General features: G+C 52.1%; 5 protein-coding genes across 5 annotated transcripts; 3 read left to right on the top strand and 2 right to left on the bottom strand.

Annotated features, from left to right (window-relative positions):
- Window positions 1-588: 588 nt before the first annotated feature.
- On the top strand, window positions 589-2,201 carry B0T23DRAFT_381937 (cytochrome-c oxidase chain V precursor). The gene is made up of 3 exons (XM_062837294.1): window positions 589-1,020; window positions 1,419-1,612; window positions 1,681-2,201. Exons 1-3 carry the CDS (start codon window positions 786-788, stop codon window positions 1,765-1,767), a joined length of 516 nt encoding a protein of 171 aa, XP_062691702.1. The 5' UTR covers window positions 589-785; the 3' UTR covers window positions 1,768-2,201.
- A 1,146-nt stretch (window positions 2,202-3,347) lies between these two features.
- Window positions 3,348-3,928, bottom strand: B0T23DRAFT_381934 (uncharacterized protein). The gene has a single exon (XM_062837293.1). It carries the CDS (start codon window positions 3,723-3,725, stop codon window positions 3,459-3,461), a length of 267 nt encoding a protein of 88 aa, XP_062691701.1. The 5' UTR covers window positions 3,726-3,928; the 3' UTR covers window positions 3,348-3,458.
- A 1,477-nt stretch (window positions 3,929-5,405) lies between these two features.
- Window positions 5,406-8,005, top strand: B0T23DRAFT_163645 (FAD dependent oxidoreductase-domain-containing protein). The gene is made up of 2 exons (XM_062832768.1): window positions 5,406-7,481; window positions 7,615-8,005. Exons 1-2 carry the CDS (start codon window positions 5,591-5,593, stop codon window positions 7,806-7,808), a joined length of 2,085 nt encoding a protein of 694 aa, XP_062691700.1. The 5' UTR covers window positions 5,406-5,590; the 3' UTR covers window positions 7,809-8,005.
- Window positions 8,006-8,568: 563 nt separating this feature from the next.
- On the bottom strand, window positions 8,569-10,947 carry B0T23DRAFT_359955 (triose-phosphate transporter family-domain-containing protein). The gene is made up of 2 exons (XM_062836243.1): window positions 10,203-10,947; window positions 8,569-10,136 (listed from the first exon to the last, which is right to left on the bottom strand). Exons 1-2 carry the CDS (start codon window positions 10,596-10,598, stop codon window positions 8,751-8,753), a joined length of 1,782 nt encoding a protein of 593 aa, XP_062691699.1. The 5' UTR covers window positions 10,599-10,947; the 3' UTR covers window positions 8,569-8,750.
- Window positions 10,948-11,178: 231 nt separating this feature from the next.
- Window positions 11,179-13,815, top strand: B0T23DRAFT_163613 (uncharacterized protein). The gene is made up of 2 exons (XM_062832767.1): window positions 11,179-11,649; window positions 11,701-13,815. The coding sequence occupies exons 1-2, from the start codon at window positions 11,575-11,577 to the stop codon at window positions 13,525-13,527; spliced, it is 1,902 nt and encodes a 633-aa protein (XP_062691698.1). The 5' UTR covers window positions 11,179-11,574; the 3' UTR covers window positions 13,528-13,815.
- Window positions 13,816-20,802: the final 6,987 nt, after the last annotated feature.

The raw sequence follows: 20,802 nt of genomic DNA, 5'->3' as shown, positions 1-20,802 counted from the left end.
GAGGCGAAGCATCCAAGGCTTCATTTCCGTTCTGCCGAGTTTACTGTACTCATTGCGAACAACATGAAATATATCTCTGCAAGGCTTTAATCTGTTTAAAGACCCTGTCGTGTCTCCCACTCCGGACAAGCAAACAATAAACTTTGTGAGACATTGACGATGTTGAGGGCAACGTCACGTCTGGCATGTGAGTTCCGTTTTTCAGCTGCCAGAATCGAATCGTCGTCATCCAAATGTCAACAATGAACAATGGACACTCCGGCCCAAGGACAAAACGTCCATGGTGTGGAAACTGAAGGCGGTCCGTGCCAGCTGTCAAGAGTGTGGAATTGCCAGGTGAGGGGCTCCGTTTCTGAGCGCCAGACACGCAAAAGCTGCCCGTTCACCACTTGCCAGGCGGCCCTGGTCAGCCTGCCGTGAGTTGGCCCCCGGGAAGATACGGGGCCCCAAGCCAACTGTGACAGTCTCATAGCGCTCTGGTTTGGGGGTGTTTTCACTGGCGGGCACTGCGTTCGGGGTGAGCAAAGTGGGCATCAGGCCATCCCAGGCATTCCTCGAGTTCCGAGCTGAGGCCGCATCCCCGTTTCGCCTACCTGCGAATCCCGTTCGCCCAAAAAAAAGCTCGTCCTTTGCATGACTTCACTCCTCGCACAAAATCACCGTCGACGATCGAGCTCCAGGCCTCCGACCACGCACGCGGGCGACTCAATTGGATCCATCTCCACCCCCGACTTCGAATCCTCCTCGACTTCCTAATCTCTGTCAGCCGACAAACCGCCGCCACCATGCTTCGCACTCCTACCGTCTCGGCCCTCGTGCGCAACGTCGCCGTTCGCGCCGCCAAGCCCACCATGGCCGTCCGCGCCGCTTCCACCATGCCCATCTCCAACCCCACGCTCGCCAACATTGAGAAGAGATGGGAGCAGATGCCCATGCAGGAGCAGGCCGAGCTCTGGATGGCTCTCCGCGACCGCATGAAGGGCAACTGGGCCGACCTTACCCTCCAGGAGAAGAAGGCTGGTAAGTGAGAAGTGGAAGGTTGAAGGTTGGCGAAATGCCGGGTGGAGCTCGACCGTCCAAGCTCCGAGCTAGTTGCATCACCAACGCCCGCCTTGAAGCTCCCCCCCGTCACCCTCACTCTGCGACAACCCCGAGCTTCAAACAAGCTTCACGAGCTCCAGGACAGCTTTGGGATCGTTGGGCGGAAATGGATTTTGCCGGCCTAGAGGCTATCGGTTGATTGATGGGTTGTTGGGGGAAGCTGGGATAAGGCTGAGGGAGTAACGGTGCGCTACATTGGAGGACAAGAGGAGGGAAGCTCCGACGACGAACCGCACCATGACAGCCATCAAGGTCGTCTCAAGAGACACGCAGGCCCAGACCATAGAAAGACTGACATGTACTCTCTCTCAACGCAGCCTACTACATCGCCTTCGGTCCCCACGGCCCCCGCGCTCTCCCCCCTCCCGGCGAGCAGAAGAAGGTCTTGGCCTACACTGTCGCCGGTGTCTTCCTCTCTTTCGTCATCTTCGCTACCATGCGCGCCTTCGCCAAGCCCCCTCCTGCCACCATGACCAAGGAGTGGCAAGAGGCTACCAACGAGTTCCTCAAGGTGCGTCGGCTCATATCGGCTCTTTGTTGGAAAACAGATCAACTAACACATATATCACCAACAAACAGGCCCAGAAGTCCGACCCCCTCACTGGTCTCACCTCCGAAGGCTACAACGGCAAGGGTCACGTTCAGTCTCCCTCTGCCAGCGCATAAGTTTCGCATACTTTTATTCGTGCTCAGGGGTAGAATCATCCCTCGTTCTCTCGGATATCGGCCATGTCAAACGAGTCTGAGGATCGGGGGAAAGGACAGTGGTGGCATTGGAATGCTTTGGGGCGCTTAACACTTGGGTTGGTGTGTAAATACTGTACAGCTGACAATGCATTATCATTTCCTTTAGCCGGCGCGTTTGTTTGTTGTCCGGTGTAAATGGGGGTCATGGGGGTTAGGGGAGATATGGAACTTGGTAGAGAGGAGTGAGCTGATGGGGATAGCTAGATTCGGGCAGTGAGACCAAACTCCTGGATATCAAGATGAAACGAGGTATTTGAGGATTTTAGAGGAGTAGCATCGTCACACGCGGACAGAAGCTTCCGAGCTTTTAAAGTGCCCAGCACCTTTTCAGAATGACGTCTCTTTATCCCTGCCAGGTGTTTCGCTACTAACAAATGACACTGTTTGTTTGTTTACTTGACATGGCCGAAAAAGGGGTAAGCTACCCTGCTCCCAGCACCCAGCCGTATCTCGGTAGCCCGTACTTCGGATAAGAGTTACGGGCGATGATTTCACATCCGGGCCTTCGGGACGAGAACGCCACTCATAGTCCTACCTCATCCAGATGCTCTTTCTTCGTTCAGATGGTTTTGCCCGCTGCGGCTGTCCCCTCGTGACCAACCCTCGTCCAAGTTGCTGGATTTATTTCAGATTGCGTGCGGGGCTGCATCCCTCTGCGGGCTCTTCCTCTGGCAGACATTCCCTTCAATCCATCTTTCCAGTGCTTCACCAGTTCACCTTGCTCCTCTACCTGTTTTCTGTTCATTCCTCCTTTTGTATGCCAGTCTTCATCATGCCTCGGATGTGTTTGATGCGCTACACAGCAGCCGAGCTTGCGGTTGGAACACACTTATCTTTATGCGGGTTCTCACATCTAAGAAAATACATGTCCTTATTCCGACTACTAAGTTTTTCAGCCCTGGACTGCCTTTCAATTGCTATGAGATAACATCACACGCCGCTCAGCCGTCGGCGACTATGACAGAGCGACAAATCGAGCTCCTGTCTAGGTGCTACATCAAGTGAACGTTTCTACATCCAACTTATACCTCCCAGACGTCGAGAGATATCACGAGTTCAGCCACTTCGCGCGGTATCTATGTAGGCATTCGGATGAACCCAACATCACGAAAGTCGATCCAAGCGGACGTGTGATCTATTGCATGATCGAAGCCATCGCCGTCCGAACAACCGTCATGGCCGTGGAGTTGAATCTCGATGTCGACCCAAACAAACCCCCTCAGTCCTCCGTCGTTCACCTGGCCCGGTGTTGGGTTGTACGTAGATCCAGCCGGTGGGTTTTCCCCCACAATTTATGTCTGTCATGCAACGGAACCCCGCAACATCATTGTGCACGGGTGTTTTGTGCATGTTGCATGAATAGGCAGGCATAAGCCAGGAAAAGGCCTAAGCCAGGAACAAGAATGGAAAATGGACAGAAAAGAATTTCCTTCGCGATCAGCTGAATGAATGTCAACGACCGTCTATTCATATCCAGACTCTCTATCCCGACACCTAATCTTTCAGAAAGGTGAAGCCCAATCTCAACCCAAGATGGATACCGAAATGGAGCAGAGACTCAGGAGGGTGTCACATGATGGAGACTCATAATTTGAGAGACGTTCTAGAATTCAGCCCTCATCATAGGATCCTACAGGCAGGATACTCCGAGCAACCGGAAAGCTCGTAACGACGTTCTGGGCACGCCGGGAGCTGAGGAGCCGCATAATTAATAGAAGTGGGGTCAAGGGCATCAGTGACAGTGAGACTGTCATTGGAAAAGGACAAAGCGAGCTCCCTTCGGGCAGCAGCAGCAGCAGCAGAAGATAGCGGTTCCGATGATTGAGGGATCTCCTCGAGCTTCTGTTCTCTTTTATCACAGTCCAGTCCTTATTCATCAGCTCCGATTCATATCAGCTCACGCCTCATTGGCGGATAATAAAGGCTGACTATGTATGTACTGTACTGTATGTGAGTTTTGCGGGTGGCATCATTCGACGTTGAGGTCTGCGAGGACGCGGGTTACTGGAATAGGAAAAGAGCCGAAAGCTGACGGGAGGTTTTGAAGAAGCCGTTGCCCGCTAGGCTCTGAGAGGCAAAGCCGGGGAAGGGACAAAAAAAAGGAGGGGGCGTGGTGCAGTTGGAAGCTCTGAATGGAAAGGGGGGGTCCGAAACTCGGGGGCCAGACTTGCCCGTGGCGGGGCCGTGAACAGGAGCATTTGAATACAAGCGGGCGGGTAAGGTCAGGGTGTAGCTCTAGCTTCAGGGGATTTGTACAAGCCCGCGTGAGGGGACGACGCATTTAGCTCCATGCTGGTAACACAGTTGAGTGACAGGTGCATCAGGTACCACTGTTAATGCAGTGAGGGCAATTGGTGTTGTCTCAGTCACTGTTTCGCGGGGCAGCTAACGAGAATCACCGGCATGAATGAGGGGGACCTTGAGCTTGAACATGGAAGAATGTGAATTGCATCCCAAATTGGCTACTCTCGGGTCACATTTCTTGTTTTCCACAATATTCTCGACCTCTTGTTTTTCTTGGCTACAGTTCATGTTCATCATCTCTCATTCACGGATTTGGGGACACCAATCTGATATGACTGAGGGAAGGAAAATAAAAAATAAAAAATAAAAAATAAAAAAATATAAAAAAAAAAATTAAAAAAAGGAAGAGAGGCTTCGTTGTCAGTCACAAGTCTAACATTCATCTGAAGACCTAGAAGATGATAGAAATATCAAAAGAATGTCTGCTTCTCAGTCCCGGTTTTGGTCGGCTCTTTAGATACCATCTCTTTCGGGCATCATCCCATTTTTCTATTCAATAGTTCGTCCAGTCTTACACAGCCCCTCCCTACCAACAAAGTGTCAACCAACATAGAAGATTCCGTTCCGAATATCCGTAGTTACTCGAGAACAACAGACACAACAAAGAAACTTGACAAAGCAACCAGTTTGGGGGCAACAACAACAAGGCTCTTCGCTGTCAAGAGACACCTCGCTCTTTGGGTTAACGCGAGTTTCCAAAGTCTATGACAACACGCTTTACAGGTTGGTAATTTCTCTTCTCTTTGAGCAAGACTTTTTGCAACACATGTTCCATGCGGAGGACTGGACTGTCCAACAAGACAACTTGGAGTGCACATCGCCAGCGGTGTAATCGTCGGTGTGTCTCCACGCCCCCGCGTGTACCTGACCTGCTGAATTCTGGATGTCTGTCCGCTGACCAGTCCAGTGGCTAGACGAGCAGCGAGGGGAAACTAACAGAGTAGAGATCTCCGACTCATCTCCAGCAACATTGGGCCTAATTGCGTAGTTTCCATCGCGATCGGCCAGAGCCAAGACAAAACACGTCCGACTCGTTCTTGGGTCAAACCAGGAGAGCCGGATCAACATCCTACCCCTCGTTTCTTATTTTTGGACTTGAAAAATAAAAACCAGAGACTGAGCTCTCTTTGTGTGTGTGTCTTTTTTCCCCCCTCTCTCTCTCTGCAAAAAGGAAGTCTCGACTCTTCCTGACAACTTCAACAACCAACCGCCAATACTTCGGTTGCGTCATCGGTGGATACCCCTGTCTCGACAACACCACCGTCGCATTCTCCCTCCTACACACCTGACTAGTCAGTCAGTCAGTCAGTCTGCCGCCTCCTACCCGTGCGACGACTTCGCGCCCCCTCGACAAAACTTTTCTCTTTTTTTTCTCTTCGTTTCGGCGTAGTTAAACCCCTAATCATCTTTTCACTATATTTTTAATCTATCACCCAAAATGTCGAGGCTATTGCGAGCAAAGAAGCTGGTCGCCCCGGCTCTTGTGGCCGGTGTCGCTGGTGGCTCCCTCTACTACATGTATAAGCCCCGAAACATCCCCGGGTACGAAGGCCCCGTCGTCCCGCCCCCTATCTTCGGCGCCGACGGCACCTTCAAACTCCCCCGCTTCCCCCAGGTCAAGTCCCGCGACCAGCAGATTGCCGATCTAAAAAAGAGCAACTCGGGAAACAAGGAGGACGAATATGATGTGCTTGTTATCGGAGCTGGCGCAACCGGTGCCGGCGTGGCTCTCGATGCCGCAACTCGCGGTCTCAAGGTCGCCGTTGTCGAGCGAGACGACTTCAGTTCCGGGACAAGCAGCAAGAGCACCAAGCTGGTACACGGTGGTGTGCGTTATCTCGAAAAGGCCGTCTGGAACTTGGACTACGCCCAGTACGAGCTTGTCAAGGAGGCCCTCAAGGAGCGCAAGTACTTCTTGAAGACTGCTCCCCATCTGAGCTCGTGGCTACCCATCATGTTGCCACTCGACCAGTGGTGGAAGGTTCCTTACTACTGGGCTGGCACCAAGTTCTACGATTTCCTGGCTGGTTCCGAGGGCATCGAGAGCTCATACTTTTTGACCAAGAGCAAGGCCATTGATGCCTTCCCCATGCTCAAGCAGACCGACCTCGTTGGCGCCCTCGTCTACTACGATGGTGCCCACAACGATTCCCGCATGAACGTCTCGATCGGTATGACTGCCGCCCTCTACGGTGCTACTGTTGTGAACCACATGGAGGTCACTGGCCTTCAGAAGGGCGAGAACGGAAAGCTCTGCGGTGCTACCCTCAAGGACCTTGTCACTGAGAGAGACGGCAACGAAGCGACTCCCTTCAACATCAAGGCCAAGTGCATCATCAACTGCACTGGTCCCTTCACAGACAGCATCCGTAAGATGGACGACCAGGACTGCAAGGAGATTGTCGCCCCCGCCTCCGGTGTGCACGTCATCCTCCCCGGGTACTACAGCCCTGGCAAGATGGGCCTGATCGACCCCTCCACCTCCGACGGCAGAGTCATCTTCTTCCTCCCCTGGCAAGGCAACACCATTGCCGGTACCACCGACGAGCCTGCGACCATTACCAAGAACCCCCTCCCCGACGAGAAGTCCATCCAGTGGATTCTCAACGAGATCAGCCACTACCTCTCCCCCGACATCAACGTCCGCCGCGGCGACGTCCTGGCTGCGTGGTCCGGTCTCCGCCCTCTCGTAAGGGACCCCAAGGCCAAGAACACCGAGTCCCTTGTCCGTAACCACCTGATCGATATCTCCCCCTCCGGCCTCATCACCTGCGCCGGTGGCAAGTGGACCACTTACCGCCAAATGGCCGAGGAGTGCGTCGACGCCGCCGTCAAGGAGTTCAACCTGCCCGTCAAGCCCATCGCCAACCCTCCCCTGGTCAGTGGCACTGAGCACGTGGAAGACGATGCCGTCCTCGACGGCTCCTGCCAGACGCACCGTGTCCGCCTGATCGGCGCTCACGGCTTCAGCCGCACCTTGTTCATCCACCTGATCCAGCACTTTGGCGTCGAGACCGAGGTCGCCAAGCACTTGACTGAGAGCTACGGCGACCGCGCCTGGACCGTTGCTTCGCTGTGCAAGGCCACCAACAAGCGCTTCCCCGCCAAGGGCGAGCGCATTGCAGAGCTTTACCCCTTTGTTGACGGCGAGATCCGCTACGCGGTCAGGCACGAGTATGCCCAGACGGCTGTGGACGTGCTCGCTCGTCGCACGAGATTGGCCTTCTTGAATGCGCAGGCGGCGCTCGAGGCGTTGCCCAAGGTTATTGACATCATGGCTGATGAGCTCACGTGGGATGCTAAGAGGAAGGAGGTTGAGTGGAAGGACAGTAAGTTATTCGCCCCATGCCATTGATTACTCCATTACACATTACTAGGTCATCCCATGATGTCCACTTCACCCCCTTTCTTCTTCTCTTCGACTTCAGACGAACAATAGCTAACGAACATCTTCCCACACAGCCGTCGCCTTCCTCGAATCAATGGGCCTTCCCCAACCGATGCTCACCACCACCCGCCAACAAGTCGAGAAGGGCAAGCTGGACTGGTCCAACTCGCTTGAGTGGAAGATGTACTCGAGACATGATAAGCCGGTCGACGAGAAGGAGCGCAACGAGCAGGCTGAGATTGCCGGGCGCGCGGGGACTCATCGTTAATGATGGGCTCCGTCTCCCTTTGGCGTGAAAAGAGATGGGATTATAAAAGGAACAGTAGAAGAAGGATGACAGAACCTATATTGCATTGGCGATTGAATGGGTTTTTCTTGGTTCAGGCAGTAAAGGCGTTTTTGTTGTTCTAGACTGGACTGGACTGGACTGGCTGGTTGGGTTGGCATGAATGTCAGAGGGTCGCTTACGTTAACCTGATTCAGCGTTGGTGATGTGGTGTCTTGATTATATAGACTCTTTTTGAATCCTTCATTCGAGTATATGATGTGGTTCAGTTGGATATGTGTCATATGATTCGCGCTCGCTCTAGGTGACGTTCTTCGGGATGAAATAACCTAGTGTGTTTGATGTTTGAAATTTAAGAGTTGCGGTCCAATTTCTCTACCTTTCTTCCACTATGGATGCACTGTAGAACTCCATGTGTTGTTTTTCCATGAAGGTAAGTAGAGATAGTCGTGACAAGGAACAAAGAGAAGATGATGGGGGGAAAGGAGAAGTTGGGAAAAGAGACACAAGAAGAAGAAGAAAATAAAAGAAAAAAAGAAGCCCTTTCGAGAAGGGAAATGGTAAAGGGTGTGGGGAAAGACGTTCACCCAAAGAGGAAGACATCAAAAGGAAGGTCTTAAGCGTACCTCTACTTACCTGAGGTTTCGCTTCAAAGAAGTTTGCTCTTCGCTCTCATAATTCTTCCCATTCCATCTCCCCGGCCATTATCCCATTCGCTTTTCTAAACACCATTCCCTCTTGAAGTCAACAAAAACTGAAGTCCAGACCCCAAGTCACCCAAGACCACAACGCAAGGCATCCAAAACACATTGCATTCAATAATAATAATAACAACCGGAAATACCTCTACAGAATAAAATCTCTTCAGAATATCATTACAATCAAATCCAACAATGCCGGTTTGATGCTATCTAAACCTCTATCCTAAGACATGACAGCAACTCCCGCCGGCCCTGAAACTTCGGCACCATTCTGCCCACGCCCGTCCCCAACCCTCCATGTATGTTCCTGCCTCGTCCCCGGCGGCAGCCATCCCCCATTAGACTTGGCCATGCTCGCGCCTCTTTGTCTCCCACCTCCTCCTGTTGTTGACACTGACGAAGGGTTGGGCCCATCATCCTTCTTATTCGCGCCAAGGTCGGCACTACTTGTGGTGGGCTGGATGGAGGGCATGTATCCGTACCCGCCTATTTGGGTATTCAGGCTGGAGGGTTGATACTGGGAAGACGTTTCGGTGGTTTGCTTGGTGTTAAGCGGTAGGATCGACTCGTGCATCTTGGAGCGAGACAGCGAGCGCGCGCGCTGGTCGGCTTTGTTCTTCTCCTGGCTGCGGTCGTACAAATACAGACCCAAAAAGGTGAGGGCGATGCCGACGGCTTGGACATTGGTCGTCGGCGAGCGGAACCAGATGATGGCGATGATGATGACGAAGACGCGCTTGAGCAGGGAGGCGACGCTGTAAGTGACTGGGCTTACCATGCTCAACAGCACAAAGGCGAGGATGTTTTGGCCGAAATGGAAGGTGCCGTTGAAGATGAATTCCAGGGTCAGACGGCCGTGGTCGAACGAGTTGGGCGTCTCGCTCAGGTCGACCGAGCCGTCCCAGAGGAAGTCGCCGATTATGGAGAAGCCTTCAGACCACAGCCAGATGGGACCGGTAAGGATGAAGGCCATGCCAGAGGAGTAACAGAGAAGGTTCAGCTTGTCGAGCTTCTTGGACCGGTGACCGTTACTGTGTCCGTCTTCTTGCTCGGCGCGCGCGGCTTCGTTGAAGAGCCGCTTGGAGAAGATGTTCTGGGTGACGAAGATGATGGTGGCTATTAGGGCGTAGAGGATGCCGAGGAACTGGCCCTCGCCAAACGAGTGTTTGCCGGAACAAGCAAGCATGACGCCGATTGTCAGGGGCACGAGGGAGTAGTATGTTGCGCGCGGGTAGCGAATGTCGAATATCAAGCGGTAGGCGAGCACGGTGAATAATGGGGATAGACCCTTGATAGTGTGGACGAGCGAGACGGGGATCTTGGAGGTCGCGGACGAGGAGAGGAGGTGGCCGAAGATCTGGAAGGCCGCCAGAGGAAGCGTAGTGACAATGACATCGCGCGAGGGCTTGCGAATCGGGTGTTTGAGTGCGGGCACGGCGGTGCGCAGCTTGGGAAACGTCGAAGCTAACCAGGAGGCTAGGAGGCAGTAGGAACAAACGAAGGCGAATTGGATCAGCGTGAGGGTCGCGGGTTTGTCAAAAGTCGTGAGGATCGATTTGGAAGAGGTGTTGGTCAGCGCTGAGGACCAGTACCACATCATACAGAGCCCCTGTAGAGAAGAGGAGATGAGGTTAGCTTTGCACAGAGGAATGGCCACTGGGGCAAATGTTCGTACTATTAGCTTGTAGGATACAGGCGCACGAAGTGCTTCCGCAATCTCATGAGCATTCTGGCTCATACTCCCTGAGCGCATCCGGTGTATCGCATTGCTAATGCTCGTTTGCCTAGAATGACCACGGCCATGGGAGTAGGCGTTTACGGGCCCTGGGGAGTCTCTAGGAGCCCATGTCACTTTGCTTTCCCTTCTCGGTCGCCATTGATCCGAGGGCGCATTAGAACCGGTATTTATAGACCGGCCGTTGCCGCTGGGATAGCCGTTTGTTGTTTGAGAAGTATCGAAGTCGGGGAACTTTTCGGTGGTGTCTTGGGCCGCGCTGGTGTCGGCATGGTGTTGTCGGAGGTTTGGCGAGGCTCTCAAGGACGAGCCGGTCGATGCTGTATATTGCGCCATAGCAATCGTCCAATTGCGCGTTGGCAATGCCTGGAGAGACAGAGAAGGAGGGAGAATTCTCGAAGGGGGGATTTCGATGGTGAAAGCCGTCGGCGGGGAGTCGAATTCCGTTCCTGACCTGGATGTTTCGCGCTGCTGGAGTCTATCACAGGATGACGCTGATCATGGCCGCTTTGGTCGGTCTCGAGAACTTGGTAGAATTAGTGTAACAAATGATGTACGAGTACTAGAGTAAGTTATGCGCAGCTATGATGTACAGAGAATCTGGTGTAACTCGTGTAAAAGTATCAAGATTATGGCAGATGGCGTTATACAACCAACTTGAAAGTTCCAGACCAAAACTTCAAAGTACTTTCTGTAACATTTCCCTCCCCTTGGTCAGATGCGATCCAGGCGCTCACAGATAAGAATAAAGTGCAGTCGTCCTCGTTCTTGGCGCTCCAATCCCGCTCTGGAATGCTTCCACGGGCAAGGACGACCCCTACGAACCGCTACCTCTAATGTCAGGGGAGCAGTCAGGGGTCGACCAACGGCAGCACTTGCTACGCCACATCTGGCGACTGTTCAGCCTCAAAAGAGAGGACTCTTACCTCTAAGGTCACCACCAGCCACACTGTTCCAGGCTGCCTGGACTACAGTACTGCTGTAGCGCCGCAATCAGCAACTACATAGTAAATCGGCAGGCAAATCGCCATACGTACCGTTTGGTTCACAGTGCTTGGAGCTCGAAACTTTTGGAGCACGCGCATTCCACTTCGCGACGCCTTGCAGCGAGTGGACTTCGAGGCTGGTCCACCACTTTGCTGCTACCTAGTATCACCACATCCTCGTCACTATCATTTGCCCACTCGAAGAGAAACCCAATAACAGCCATTTGTACATTGACGGCCTTAATTTGAGTTTTGGATTCATCAGCAAATCATCACAATCACTCAGACACACTCGGGAGCACCTGGCTCTCAGATCGCTGGTCAAGATGGCGGCCACCAAGATGACCAAGAATCAAATGCGCCGGGCCAAGAAGAAGGAACAGAAGAAAGCCCAGACTGAGGTACGTCTTGGAACCTGTGACCCATCATTCCCATTTGCTAACGTGATACAGAATGGCACCAAGGCTCCCGAAACCGAGACCACGAACGGCGAGGCGACAATAGACGCCAAGGAAGACACAACCGTGAAGAACGAAACCACACCATCAGATTCTGAAGTCAAGAAGGAAGATTCACCCCAGAAGATCGAGGTCGACGGCCCCGTCGATGGCCCCGTCGATGATCAAGTCGGTGTCGAGCTTTCTGCTTTCGATGAGGACCCCGCTTTCGCAGCCTACAAGAACATCTTCGAGAAGTTTGGTATGAGCCTGGATGAGGACGATGTGGCGAGGGAAGCAAATGCGGGCAACAAGGGAGAAGTTTTCTTCGACCAAGACGATGAGATTCCCAGCGAGGAGGAGGATGCAGGCAAACTATCCAAGAAGAAGCGCAAGAAGCTGAACAAGCTCTCTATTGCGGAGCTGAAGGCGTTGGTCAAGAATCCAGAGGTGGTTGAGTGGCAAGACGTCTCATCATCCGATCCCCGCTTGCTTGTCCAGATCAAAGCTCAGAGGAACATCGTTCCCGTGCCCAGCCATTGGTCGCTTAAACGGGAATATCTTTCGAGCAAGCGTGGTATCGAGAAGCCGCCCTTCAAGCTTCCAAAGTTCATCGCCGAGACCGGCATTACAGAGATGCGCGATGCCGTGCTCGAGAAGCAAGCAGAGCAGACTCTCAAGCAGAAACAGCGCGAGCGTGTGCAACCGAAGATGGGCAAACTCGACATCGACTACCAAAAGCTCTACGACGCCTTCTTCCGCCACCAAACAAAACCAGACCTTACCAGGTTTGGCGACGTCTATTACGAGGGCAAGGAGTGGGAGGCAGATTATAAGGTATTCCGCGCCGGCGAGATTAGCGATGCGTTAAGGGAAGCGCTAGGCATGCAGCCCGGCTTCCCCCCTCCATGGCTTCTCCAGCAACAGCGTGTCGGCCCTCCGCCATCCTATCCCACCCTCAAGATCCCTGGCCTCAACGCCCCGCTACCACCGGGTGCCGAATGGGGCTTCCAACCCGGTCAATGGGGCAAGCCCCCTCTAGACGAGTACAACCGTCCCCTATACGGCGGTGACATTTTCGGCATCATGGCCCCCGGTCAACGAGGCACCGCCGCTCCCTTCCAACAACCCCAGTCACAAGGACCCGCGGCCACTGGTTTCGGTGGCGAGCCTGTCGAGCGCACACTATGGGGTGAGCTCCAGCCTCCCGCCGAAGAATCAGAAGAAGAAGAGTCCGACGAGGAAGAGGGTGAGGATGAAGAGGAAGAGGACCACGACATTCCGCCCGGCGGCACTGAGACCTCCATCAGCCAATTCGACGCCGGACACCCCTCCGGCTACGCCAGCAGCATGCATACCGGCGAGGCGCCTGTCGAGACCAGCATGGCGGGCGAATTCGACCTGCGCAAGACGCGGCGCGGCTACGAGACGGAGGAGTCGGCCGCGCCCAGATCGGCATACCAGGTTATTCCCGAAAGGCAGACGCGCGCCGAGGGTTTCTTTGGTTCCGACAAGACGTACGATTTGGCGTCTGGCAGGCCGGGTGCTGGGCCTGGACCTTCCGTACCTGTACTCGGAAGAGACGATGACGATAGTCGCAAGAGGAAGAAGCCTGGTGATGTGGAGGTGGCGCTCGATCCGGATCTGTTGGCGGCGCAGGCCGGGTTGAGTAAGGAGGAGTTGAGGAAGAGGTATGAAGCTGGAAGAAAAGAGGAGGGTCCGGGTGCCCAGTGGGCGAGTAGCTATGATGAGGATTTGAGCGACATGATTGCGCAGGAAAGTAGGAAGAGGCAGAGGAGGGAGGAAGAGAGGAAAGAGGAGAGGAGGGGTGGGAGGAGGTAAAGAGCTCTTGGGTGTCCAAAGAATTTTTTACAGTCCGCAAACAAATTGTTCAAGTTGGGCATTGGACGGTGAAAGGTCTTCATAATGAACTACATAACATAGGAGATGAAAGTGGTGTGTTGGTTATAAGGACTAAATGCATCCTAGAATGAAAGATCATGTCCAGGAATGTTCAACTTCGCTTTTCTTCTTTTCTCAAGTAGCCTGTCGTCTTGAATGGTGGAAGCTTCCATGATACCAAGCATCCACGAACAGGACCATCTCCAAGGACACTCGATCACAACTGGGCAGAGCACCCTCCAGTTGCGAGAAACTCTATCCCAGCTGCAGAGACTTAACTTTCTATCTTTTCCAATCCTGCCGGCAACGCCGTCACAACAGGACTGGGCAGAATGGCGGTGCCCTTCTGACCTCTCCTCTCCTCTCCTTTTCTCGCCCGCTCGACCAAATTCCCGCCCGTAAGTCAAAGGCAAGTGGAAAGAGAAGAATCGTGCGAAAAAGATGTGATGAGAAAGTGATATGATGATGGATATACTACGAGTGGAATACGAAAATGAAGGGAAAGCTGCACCTTCTGGTGGCCAAACACCGACAGACCGGACACCGCAAGACACTCAGAAAACGAAGGCGAATCCAGGAGCTGAGAAAGACAAGGCCTTTGATTTCGATCAGGAAAGGGACGCTAACTGTATAGTGCTTACCGCGGAACGATCTAGGAGTGTTGGAGGTGAAGCGATTAAGCAAGACTTCCTCGCTTGTCTGGTTGGGGGTGATGTCCTCACCCGACGAACCTCGATCTAGTGTCCTATTTACATTGAGTCGTGACATTGACAGGTCTCCCTGAATGCCATCGAAGAAGGAGGAAAATATTGCCGTGTATCACACTCTTTGAAGTTTTCTTTTGACTTTGCAGGTAAACCAGACCATCGATGGACTGTAGTTGTCCGAATGTCTACCAGATCAAGAGACTATTAGATTAGGTGACCGTGTATGGAGACGACAATTGCGAGTCATCATCATCATCACGATCAATGCTACAAAGTTATCATGCAGACGTTTCGTCTCTCCTTCACTCATAAAAACACCAACTGGCCTTCGCGAACAGGGTCTCTGGAACGCAGCGACAGCCTTCCAACTTCATCAGCTCGCAAATTAGTTCCCTCTCTGCTACCGTGTAGTCCCCTCATCCGTGGCCTTCGTCCAGCCTCCAGTTGGCGGCCGTGCCTTCCCTTCCCTCCTATCTCATGCCACACATCGGACCTGACCTGCCCGCAAGCTGCAGCACTCCCGCCCTCCTTCCCATGTACCTTCCCGTGCAAGTCCCCTTCACCTGCAGTACATAAGCAGATCTTCCAGCCCCTCCTGCCACCACCAAGAGACAAACCCCGTGCCTAGAATCAGCTGCCGCATGGCAGAATGGCGCAGTGGTCTCATGTACTGCTGTGCCCATGCAAACTCAAGAGTTCGCCGGTTCGAAACGAACGCAGGCAAAGATTTTCAGACAAAACTGAACTGAAGCGTAGCTCATTCCGCTACAAAAGACTACTGGGCAACAAAAAGCCAAACTAAGACAAAAGCGCGATGCTGTTGAGCTTCAAAGTCAGCGCCACAGAGCCAAAGACGAAAAGCGACACTCCGCTGCAAAAGACAAAACAAGAAAGAATTTGCTACAGACCAAGTATTTGTTGCATAGGTGCTACAGACGAATTGTTTGTGGCATAGTCACTTGCGCCCTCCAAAAGGCACAAGAAATAAACCATCGATGGACGACCATTGATAACTCGCAGAAAGATCTCACTTTGGGAAACGCGATATTCTTCGACCCTCGTCAGATGGAGCTACCGAGCAGTGGCGAAGCTGGAGGGGATAGTGGGATCGTGAGGGGGCACTGGGGGGAAGAATAAGGGTCGCGTTTCCCGCTGGGCTACGGGGTTTGTCTCAGTGTACTCTGTACACACTCTTTTTTTCTCGGTTTTTTTTCCTGTTTCTTTTTACTCAGGATTTTATTGTGCTTCCTCTTTGCGGTTATCGAGCGACGAAACTGTTCATTCTTACTCTTGAAGCTGTTCAAGTATTGTGACAATGGTTATGAGTGCCCGATGGACTTCCGCTCGAGATGTGTACTGTCCCTATAGACCGGTCCCGTCCGGCACTTGTGGCTCGGGGGTGGGATGCTATTTTTGTTGCCGTGTCCGAGTCCAGCAATCCCGTTAGATGCCGGCGATTCAATATCGACCGGGAAAGCTACTATGTCACATCCTCATCTCTCGGTTCTAGAGAACAGGCGACTTGACGTGAATCGTATGTTTTTAGCACTTTGACAATGCCGGTGAGCGATCGGACAATGCTACCTTCACCGGAAATTAATTGCGGCAGTTGAGTTCGGTCATTGACGTACAGTGGTTACAATCTCCCTCAACTTGTTGCGACGTGACCGACTACAACCTCACCCACATTCCGCTATATCCGTGCTTCTATTACGCTTCGGTCATTGACTTTCATGCTCTTCAAGCTTAGTGTCGTACTATTGACCCTGGCTGCTCTACGGCACTGTCTCTTACGGACAAATCACCAAGTTGCGATCCCTTGATGTTGCGTCGGCCGGGGGCAATCCTATGATGATACCTTGTCTCATTCTATATATCTTGAAAGTTTTGAGGTCCAGCCCTTAACATCTACCAACTGTCACCGGAGAGGACTCTCGTATCAGACCTTGCGACTGATATATCTGGAATAATTATATGCCAAGGTGCCTAGACACTATTGACTGATTGGGAATCGAGGTGGCGAAGCTCAACCAACACTGTCTTAACGCAAAGAACATTATAATAGTTCACGGTTGGGCCAAACGTCCATGAGTTAGTTAGTTTGCCTGTTACATCGCAGGCGGCATCGCCTCGAAGTGCTCAAACTCGTGTTGCCCGCGAAGTAACAGCTCTTGTGGTTCGAAACTTGGAAGATGTGAAAACAAGAAACAAGGCCGAACATTAACAATCTCTTCCTTTCACAATCCGATCAACACATCATGAGAACGTGGGCTCTGCTATGGAGCTAAAGTCATCTGGGTTAGGTAACGACACTGTCAACGGTCAACGGGTGGCGGATAGAAGATACGATAATGCGCGGCAAGATTCGATGGTGATCGACAGATTTCCTTGTTTTCTCGTCCCATTTATCATGCGATTCTCTTCAACATGCTTGCTGGAATGTAACTGTGGTCCCTTGTCACATTGTGTTCTTCCAGGCATGGAGAGAAGAAGAGACCACGACTCTGCCCAAGCTCGGTAATTCTGTAACATGTCGGACAGGTTTGAGCATACAGCTCACATTCTCCTTCTTCTCTCCCCTCCTTTCGCATAATCATTCTACATCAACATGATTTGCAATTGTGTCTCTCTCCATCGACGACACGACTGGACGTTTCTCCGCCAAGAAAGTCTTTCAAGCAACAGCACTCAACTACAACCCCTTTTAGGAAGCTGCTTCTGTCAACAAACCGTCATAATTTGTCAATGAAGCAAGAGCAATGGTACAGTAGCAGTAGCATTACATGGAAGCGCAACAAATGGAATCCAAAAGATCCCGCCATCCATTCTCGCCAGTGAGGGATGGAATTCTGGGAACATGGCACATTTTCGCCCATGTATGTACACAGCATCCCTACTGTAACATACACTGCTATCTACAATTCCCATCTCAATTTGCAATCCTTCGGTGCAACACTGCACTGCATCTCCATGTCGACACAATATCTCAACCAAGGATAATATCGCCGACAAGGGACAGGAAGGACGGGGAGGCGAGTCAAAATGGCAACAGAGTCAGACGGGACGGGACGAAACCGATGCTGGGCATGCCCTTCCCGGTTTTTTTTTTGTTATGTTGAGAAGGGTCCTGCATGTCACTTCTATCTTCTCCGGGAAGGTGTTATCCATGCTGGATCATGGATCTTGTTTGGGCTCAATCTTGGCCAAGGTCAACGCCACGAATGTTGGCCAGAGGGTCTCCTCCAAGATCAAAACGACAGCGAAGTAGGCTGGAGGGTGGAGGCCGTCTCATTGCCACCAGTGCCACTACTACACTACTAGTAGGCCATGTTATGAGGGAATTGGATGGAGTGAGGACCTTGATGGATTCAACATCGGTTAGGGGGATGTCCAGTTCTGCAGCCAGAAGTCTTTGTGTCGTTTGTGAAGACATCACATATCCGGTCATTGGGGGCTTGGACGATGAGTCCAAGTTCAGATCTCAAGTCGATTTCCGATCACTTGCAGAAGTCGTAGGTTCCAAGGCAGAATGATCTCCCGTCGCACAACAGGCGGTATACGTCGTGATACCGGCAGTTAAAAAACCACGGCAAGAGAGAGCGGTAACCTGCGTCTGCTAACTACAGAGACCAACTATCAAAGCCACCTATCACCAAGACAGACAAGACAAACTGCAACGTCGAACAACGCACGCCCGACAATTTTGACCGCTGGTAAAGACAATATACCGATTTCAGTTCCGTGTGAGACAGAGCAGTGTTTGGAAGGAGACACATGAAACTCGCCGTTGAAACAAGTAAACAACCTCACCCCCAGCATAACCAACCCCGTGGTCACTTTATCCAACAATCATTGGACGTTCATCACGAACACTCCCTACCCCTAAACTACCTGGCCTTGCCATCTACCGCGCGCCAAATATGGCAGTTCGTTCTCCTGCGACTTCCGAGATCGGATGTCCTACACTACACAGTCCATCCAGGCACAAATCTCACACATGGTGCAGTGGTCCAATGTGAGAACGGACAGACACATCTTTGGAGTCACTGTCCCGAGACGATGAGGCTCTTCCGCCGCATGCGCCGCCGGCTGGGGCCCGCCCAACCCGCCAACGACGGACTATCCCGCTCGGCGATGGCGTTTTTTGAGTCCTGGACGTGCTAACCTATTGCAGTGCCAATCCCGAAAGCGAATCAGGCAAGAAAAAGAAAAGAAAAAAACAAAACACGGCAGTCAAGACGACAAACCAGGGAAGAGAAGAAAAGATAGGGGCCACGCCGGCATGTGCATGGGACTTGTGTGTTAACGAAGACCGTTGGCGCCACGGCTCTCCCCGACGTCCGGCCGTTTGTTCTAGAAGGCCTTTTTTTTTTTCATTTGTTTTTTGATACCGACAGGAGAGCAAAAGGTGATGCGATGTTTGCTTGTTCTTCTTGCTTCCGTGCATCCGTAGTAGTCTGGTGTGCTGCGTAGAACCGACCAGACGGATGGACGACGACGGCATCGCCGAGTTTCCATCCGCCGTTGTCCGTGCTTTGATACTTCCCGTCTATCATTCATTCCAGTCCATCGATATATCCGGCTTTACTATTCATGGCAACTGATGATTTCATTCCCATCATTGCCACCGCTGGCCGAGTAGCATCGGCCAGAATCGGCTGGCCAAACACCGCCTTCGAAGCGAGCAGCAGCGCCACGATGCAGTTCAAGGTACAGTAGGAACGAACGTGGGTCGTGGGGGGAGACGGGAAGGAAGCAGGGAATGAGGATTGTGGAGGAAGACAAGTACAGACGCTATCAAGTGACAATTTCAGCCAGTGTCCCCAGTGGGCACTAGCTAGGCATGCCACTCATCAAAGGAAGAAAAAAACCGTTAGGTGAGTCTAGAGATTGCTGTCGGTCACAATAATAAACGGGAATAACAAACGGGAATACATACGATAATGAGACCACCATTACCCTACTTCAATGGTGTCCGGACTGATTGTCAAGGACTGCTGGAAAGCAGGGAGTCAAGGGGTTTGTCTTCAGTCTTGTCAGAGACGGGAAGTCCCCCGTGGGGAAAGTGGACTAGGAAATTTCGAACATTGTTTCTGCCTATGTCTCGCCTCCTTACGCAGCAAATGCCCTGTTCCTGGACAATATTGTACACTAACCCAGACGACAACATGCGGGTTGCTACCTCTATCGATCAGGAGACCCAGCCGTTACGTTTTGAATGAAATGTATGATCCATCAGCCTTCTTCCCCCCTTTCCCATGAAACCAGGCTCGGAAGATACTCAACGGGCAGCGAAAAGTGCATCATGACACCGGCCGAGATAGGCGTAAAATGCTAGGAGGGATCGGTTTCGAATGCAGCATGACAGAACAAGGATCAATCTTATACCATTGACTTCTTGGGCGGCCTTTTACATACCCTCAACGGCTTTCAACGCCATCTTCATCCGAGTGCACGTGTATGTAGCCATCGCCATTCTTCAAGCTTGCATTTCTTACTTCTTGCTTCTTTATCATGTGGCAGGTAGAGGTGATTCTCGATTACGCCGTTTGTCCGCCCTTCGAAATTGACACTTGAATTGAGTGCTCGATTGGACTCGACCGTGGAACCGACAGCCAAGCAAGACAACAACAGACTGAACTGAACCTAACCAAAGCAGGCAACAACCGAGGCAACAAAGCTGAGCTACACTACACTAGCTTCCACTCCAAAATACATTAGCCCAAGGCTACCAGTTAGTGTAGTCAGTTCCACCGGGAGGGTCTTCGATAAGTCGTCCTTGGGTCTAGTGAATCGCTATCAATCGCGTACTACGGAAATACACGTTCGGATTTATGATTAACTGATCTGCACCACTGCGCTAACACACGCATCGACCACCACACTTTTCAAATTTCAATATCGGTTGAGCCCTTCCCTTTTTTTGTGCTTTGGGGTCTCCACGTTTTTTTTTTTACCGAGAGATGTCTCCCCGTCCGTCAGTCGGTCAGTCAGTCAGTCAGTTTGCTCGCTCACTCGCTCGCTACACTACTCGTTAGAGGATCGGCTCGTCTCGTCTCGCTCCACGTCGTCGTTTCCTCGTTGTGCGGTCTCAAGGGTGCTTGCTGCTTCATCGTGATGATGCTCATTCAACCTCCACTCATCTCGGGAAGGGAGGGGGCATCAAGGGACTCGGACGTTGGCGAAGGGAAGCAAGAGGAGAGAGGCTGGTGTAGTGGAGAGTGAAGAGAGCTTTCCACTACACTACATCAGCAGAGTCTTGGTTTTTGGCATACTACTTACATACACTACACACTACAAAAAAAAAAAACGGGTGGGTAGGGTGGAAGGGAAGGAAAGGGAAAGGGGAAAGAAAAGGGCCAAGACAGAGAGACAAAAGAGACAGGGACAGAGAGAGAGAAGTCGTGGAGCAAATCAGATGGCTTTTTCGGCGCACTTGAGCCGAGAAAATTTGGCCAAGTTTGGAATATCATTGCATGATTTTGCTAGTGTAAGTCTAGGGTACGCC

The sequence above is a fragment of the Neurospora hispaniola genome, assembly GCF_033458365.1.
Source record: "Neurospora hispaniola strain FGSC 10403 chromosome Unknown B0T23scaffold_5, whole genome shotgun sequence".
NCBI classification, from domain to species: Eukaryota; Fungi; Ascomycota; class Sordariomycetes; order Sordariales; family Sordariaceae; genus Neurospora; species Neurospora hispaniola.
This window is presented reverse-complemented; position numbering and strand designations above follow the sequence as displayed.